This window comes from Silene latifolia, chromosome Y (genome assembly GCF_048544455.1).
Source record: "Silene latifolia isolate original U9 population chromosome Y, ASM4854445v1, whole genome shotgun sequence".
NCBI lineage: Eukaryota > Viridiplantae > Streptophyta > Magnoliopsida > Caryophyllales > Caryophyllaceae > Silene > Silene latifolia.
This window is the reverse complement of record NC_133538.1, coordinates 93,592,255-93,599,082: the sequence shown is the minus strand read 5'-3', so window position 1 is coordinate 93,599,082 and position 6,828 is coordinate 93,592,255. Positions and strand designations below refer to the sequence as shown.

Below are 6,828 nucleotides of genomic sequence, written 5' to 3'. Positions count from 1 at the left end.
ACACCAAAGGTAACATCCCTTATTTGGCCAACAATATTACCAAGTTATCCTTATACCCATTTGATATTTACACAAAATGCCATTACATACCCCACCTTCCAACCCACAATTATACCCACAATTACATACCCCACATATTTTTTCCCTACTTTACCCTTACTTTTTCCACATTTGCTTAAATACTCCATTTTTTCCTACGTTACCTTTGGTGTGGTACGGAGGGAGTATTATTTATTCAATGGTGTTGACAATCCACGGCGGAAAAACCTCTCTAAACAAAAATCCCAAATAATTACCACTGCCAAAAATCAATTTACCTAATCTCGTCAGCGGTCTCACCAAACTAACACGAGCCGCCGGCGAGAGCCTCTCCTTTCCTCGTAACCTCTGGCTTAGTCATTTTTCTATCTTTTTCTTTTTACAAAGCTGATTTGGGTGGTTGATTGCTTATTGTCGTATGGTTGCTGTGGTAGCCTCTCTATCCCCGACAACTAGCGACTACTCTGCGTCTCAGCTATGTGATTTTCTGGTTTATTATCTAAGTTCTTTTTCTAGTTGTGATTATATTTTCAATTACTAGTTTGTTGGCTTTTGTTTTTATTTTTTCCTGTTTGTTTTGCTTGCTGGTTTTTTAGTTTGGTTTGAGCTTAAATGTCGGTTTTATAATATTTCTTCAAGCTTTCATCCATGGCTTATGATTCTAGTTTAGAATTTCTTGAGTTCTTTGCTTTTGTTCATGGTAGTGTTGGATCTGAGGATGATGATGACTTGCATGACGTTTTTACTCATTTGGATTCCTCCCCTCTTTCTAAGATTCATGCTCTTAAGGAGTTGGGTAATGATCTTTTTAGACAAAAGAATTTTGATCATGCGAGCAGTTGCTATGAAAAAGCATGTCGTCTCTTGTGTTTTGCTCTAAATGATAGGATTGGTCTTGAAAAAAATTGTGTTTTACAGATTGCCATCTCTTTGTGTTTAAATTTAGCAGCTTGTGCAATTAAGATTCAAGCATTCCAGGGGGCTTTAATTTTCTGTTCTATGGTGTTGAATTTTTTTCCTCGTAATGCTAAGGCTCTTATCCGTAAAGCAATGGCCCTTAAAAGTTTGAATAAATTTTCGGAGGCACAAGCCTCTTTAGAAGAGGCAGTGTTGGTGGAGCCTCGAAACGGTGATATTCTTAGAGAGTTGGAGGAAGTTAAAAAGCTTCAAGACATTAAACCAAATGGTAAACGGGTGGTTGATAGCTCTTTGGATGCTAAGGATATTCGAAAAGGAAAAAGGCCAGCAACTTTTCCTGAAATTGTACTGAAACGATGTAATTGATATTGGATATGTTAATGAAAAAGCTCACATTTGACCAAAAAAAACTTTTCCTGAAATTCATAAAACGGATATGGTAGAAGAGGTGGCTGAGAAAGTTTGTTCTAAAACATCAAAGTCATCTGCTAGTAATGTCGTTTCCTCGTCATTAGATGATATGGACCTGGGTAGTGCTACTAGTTGTGCTAGTAATAGTTGTGATGGAGCTGAAGCATGTTCCAGTAGCTCTGATTTGAATATCGACTACAATGCTTGTTCCAATCAATATCAAGAAGTTCGGGATCACTTTCAATTCAACAAAAAGGGAGGCTGTCACTCCCAATTAAGACTTGATGGAAGTTCTTATAGGCACCTTCTTGAAGGAAAAGAAATTCGAGTTCATTGGAAGAATCAATTAACTACAATGACAAATCGCATTCATCACCCTCCATCTCATGAACAGGTTACAACAATTTCTTCTCTTAAAGGAAAACAGAGGGATAAGAAGAGAAAATTGAGATCTAGTCAAGAGCAATCGCATACTTCCAAGCATCATAAAGAAACTTCTTCAATGACTGTCTCAGAATCGGATCTGGAAGCTGAAGTAAATTCTGAGTCCTTGATGGATGTTGGGAAACTTAGGGTTAAACTTGAGCCAAATTTAGTGCACGAATCGGCCGAGCAGGACAAATCTTCGGCAACAGACCTTTCCTCTATGCCCTATAAATCCATCCCAATAGTTGATGAACCTGTTGATCAACATTTTGTGTTCAAGGCAATAGAGACCAAAAGAAGAAGAGTTTTGAATTCCCACAAACCCTCAAAAGGCAATCATATCATTGGAGATGAATATTCTATTCTCTCCTCTGGCATATCGGACGCCTGCTCTCTTTCGACTTCCAGTTATTGTCAACAAATTAGGTCATGTCACAGAGTCTCACCGACGACTCCTCAAACAAGGAAAAGGAGAAGCATGTTGTCTCACTTTTCCCCATCCAATGTTCCTTTAAAAAAATTATATTTTTTCTTTATCTCGACTCCTTTAATAGCACTGTTTAGTTGTTTAGTTGTTGTATTGTAATAGTTACTTTTGTTCTTATATCTGCTTAATATAATAAATAGTACATCGTTGTCAAAAAAAATGATTTTATATTATTTGTATGATGTGTGATGTTTTGAATGGAGGGTAACATCACGTCACTTTGCTGATGTGGTATATAGGTAACACTATAAATTTTTTGATATTCAGAATTTTTTTTTTAAATCATTGATAAATAAAAGTTCGTGGTTGGTGTAGTTGATCTTCAATGAACTATTAGTGCTTTTAGCATAAAAGTTTTGTCATTTAGTAGTTATCATTTCAGTTGTAAAACATCAAGTAACATAGTAAGAGTATGTAGTTAGTTTTTTCATTATTCTTATAGGCATCAGTGGTTTTTAATTAAATATAAAACGTTATCTCCATAAACATAGTGCAGCTCACCAAATGAACCGCCTTTAATAACTGAGACATACCTTTATACAACAACAACATCAGAGCCTTAATCCCAATATGATTTTTGAAAATTATTTTAACCTATAATAACTACGTAAAACTAAATGGTGTTACGTAAAGCAACATGTATCATAATTATCTATATTTAGTGTGTTTAGAGAAAATGTTAGATCTCTTATAGCATAAGTTTATCTTGACTATCTACAATTAAGAGTGTTTTGGTCTATATACCTATCGTAAAATCAAATCCATACTGAATTCCAATAAAATTAGTAGTCTCTAAACAACAGTACAAAAATATATGTGATTCTATTAGAATGCATGAGGCTCCCATTAGGATCATCTTTTACAATATGCATGTTGAATGTTCTAAGAATTTGTTGAACAACAGATTACGAACGTTGGTTTACATTGTCATGGTTTGGTAGTATAAGTCAATTAAGTTGATAAAAAAAAGGCTAACTGTTGAAAATCGAAACACACAAAACTATTGGGTTGATTTAGTTGATTATTGATGGGTCATCGATCCATTTAACATAAAAGCTACGCTTTTTTATTTACGTTAATTATATTATGTAGTTACCTATTTTTATTGTTGTACGCACAACCGATTTTAGTCGATTTAAAACGCCATTCTCAAAAATGTGGTTTAATTCCTTAAAATGAACACGTGATAACTGAGGCTGACTTTTATAAGATTCACAATTAGATTAACTTACAACATCTACCAATATATTCCATTTTGTAAGAATACGACAGTGTAAATGTTGAATGGTGGCACGCAAAACAACAGGTATCCCAATTATATATGTAAACTGTTTGGAGAATTTTTGTTAGATCTCTAAACAGTAAATTTTTTTTTATTATCTACCATTAAGGCCTTGTTCTTTTGGACTTATTTTTGCTTAACTTAAGGCTCCGTTTGACAAGACATTTCAGGTACCTAATTTGACCAAAATTTCAGGTACCTTATTTTTTTGTAAGCGTTTGGCAAGTGGCTTACTTAATCAAATAAGCTACCTGAAATGAAATGCTACCTAGAGTAGCATTTGAGATTTCAGGTACCTGCTTTGGTTTGATTTTCCGTTTTTACCCTTTAAATCTATACTATTAAATAATTATCATATCCTTTTACATCATTTCATCAAAATCAGTTACCTTTTCAGTTAGTTTGCCAAACATTTTTTTATATAATCGGTTACCTTATCAGTTCCTAATTTTCAGCTACCTTATCAATTACCTTTTCAGGTTTCAGTTAGCTTTTCAGTTTTCAGCTACCTTTTCAGTTAGTTTTATCAAACAGAGTCTAACTTAACTTAATTTATTTTTGCTAAACTTTTCTGAATTTAACTTATATTTGTTGAACTTAACTTATATTTGTTTAATTTTTCTGAATTTATTTTTGTTGAACTTAACTTAACTTAACTTTTCTGAACTTAACTTATATTTGTTGAACTTAACTTAAATTAAGTAAAAAAAAGTCCAAAAGAACAGGGCCTAAGACTGGGTGTTCCATATGAACTTCATGCGAAATATATAATACTTCATCTAATTTTGTAAATGTGGGATATATTTTTGAGTGAATTAACGGTCAAACTTTTCAAAGTTTGACCTCCAAAAAGCAAATAAAGAGTTTTATGTGGATTGGAGAGAGTAGGATATTCGGATAATATTCTTAAACTCGATTAGTTTTAGATTAATTTTATTAAAATTATAACTCATTTTTGTTTATTTGAAATTTTATCTATCAATAAAATCAAGTCTCATTATCTTACATTATTATTCTACTCTTTATTTATAATAACAAAATGAACAAATTTTCAGAAAAGAGTTTCAATTTTAAGAAAATGGCTTCAAAGGATTATGTACAATCGTTTCACTTCTTAACTAATATATATATATATATATATATATATATATATATATATATATATATATATATATATATATATATATATATATATATATATATATATATATATATATATATATATATATATATATATATATCGCAATTAGTTGTCTTTATTTTAACCTAATTTATTACACTAAGGAGTACCTTATATTCAACTAAACCCGTATGCGATACCTCATAGTTAACCATTAACAAAAAAAAAAGGATTTTTTTTTCAAAACTCAGGTTACTAAAGTGGGAAGTAATCGAAACCTCACGACATCAAAGTGGAATTATGCAAACCTCAGGGCATTAAAGTGGAATTAACCCAAATCTCGGAGCAATAAAATGGAAATTTTTCAAAAAAAAAATATTATGAAAAGCTACTGCAAAAATTATTGCACTTTTAAATATACAATTAGTGCATGACATAGTAATAACCAGCCATAAGCAAACCGTGGTAAATAATTAAGTGAATAAAAACACATAGATGAATTGGAATTTTGAATGTTTAAATTAATTTAACCGAATAATTTTGTATATTGGGCAGTTCAATACAATTTTAACATCTATTATGGATTTGATATGAATTTGAAGCCAGTTTGAAGAAAAATTCGGTTATATAATAGGAGATTATATATAGTTCACACAATTTTTCTCACAAACACTATCCTATAACCAGTTGTATAGTAGCATTGTACAATTGCCTCAAAGTTGTTGAGCTCTTACACAAAGTTGTTGAGCTATTTTACAAGTTATTGAACTATTTTATGAAGTTATTGAGCTTAATAATTATTCTGTTACGCTCAATAACTTTGTATCACTCGATATTTTTGTTAGTAGAGCTCTATAATTTTATAACAAAGCTCAACTACATTAAATAAGTTGTATATACAACCAGTTGTATAATACATTAACTAAAATTTTCTATATATTTATCGTACACTGATTTATTCATAAAATCATAGTTAGTTGGTTCTTGGATTATTAGTCCCGTATAAAATTATAATTCTTGACTTTGTTCATTTGTATTTAAATTTTTGGCTTGACAAAATCGATATGAGACTTATTTAATATTTTTAAATGGTAGCTCAATTTTTTTTAATATTATGAATATTATTGATAATCTAATCATACACATTTGATAAGTTATAGAAAGTCAGAATTAAAACTATTTCATACCACCGTTGAATTGTTTATTTTTAATATTGTCATTATAGAAATTTTTCTCCTCCCACCGCTATTGTAAAAGCAAAATGCTAAGTAAATGTCATTCCTTACTTCTTTTTCCTATTATGACATGTTACTTTTTTCTGGAGTATTTTTTTTTTAAAATAAAAATAAGCTTTTTCCTTAGGTTTTTGTAAGATAACTAGGCATGGACATGGGCCACACCGCGGCGCTCGCTGAGGCGCTTGAATAAGCGTGCATTTGTGGAGTCGCCACCAATTTTTATGGAAAATTGGAACCGTTCGAATACCTCGTGCCATGTCAAGACACAAAGTAGTGACATGAACACTAAGAACTCGTTACCTTTAGCATTCTATGTCTAGAATGACTCTCGTGGATGCCAATGAACACGGATGTTCACAGAGATCTGGAGTAAGGGGTGAGGGTACGTATTAGGATGTCCTTTTACTGAACACCTAATCCCGCCCGCCTCGATAGCGGCCTCTACTAATGAATAGGGAAGTTGTTCATATTTGATATGTCGTCGATTATATGCATGCAATGCAACAAACAATAGCTTAATCCTAACATGTGAGTTAAACTATGTCGGTGAACACGTAATTTTAGCAAATAATTGAGGTCAAAGTTGAGAGTTAGATTGATTACATGCGGAAAGACAAGTAAAATAAATTATACAAGAGCGATAAACAAACTGTAAATAAATAACAATTAAAATTACAATGATTACAAGGTTTAATTGATTTACGTCAAAAGCACGCTCAAAACGGAATCTTGAAGAAGAAAATAAAGAAAAGTAAAATTAAAAGTATGAAAATACGTCTGATTAGCAGTGGTAATACGATTAATAGTTGATTTAATTACGTAATTAGAAGCTACGTCAAAGCGAGAAAGAGTTCAGGGACAGAAAACAACCCAGAACAGGCACAACATCTGCTGCGTCCTCTGGAAG

General features: G+C 31.8%; 1 protein-coding gene across 1 annotated transcript; it reads left to right on the top strand.

Annotated features, from left to right (window-relative positions):
* Positions 1–687: 687 nt before the first annotated feature.
* LOC141628528 (uncharacterized) lies at positions 688–1,323 on the top strand. Its single transcript, XM_074441657.1, has one exon. It carries the CDS (start codon positions 688–690, stop codon positions 1,321–1,323), a length of 636 nt encoding a protein of 211 aa, XP_074297758.1.
* Positions 1,324–6,828: the final 5,505 nt, after the last annotated feature.

Excerpts from the sequence above, each read along its gene's own strand:
- LOC141628528 (XM_074441657.1), top strand. The coding sequence starts at position 688 with ATGGCTTATGATTCTAGTTTAGAATTTCTTGAGTTCTTTGCTTTTGTT.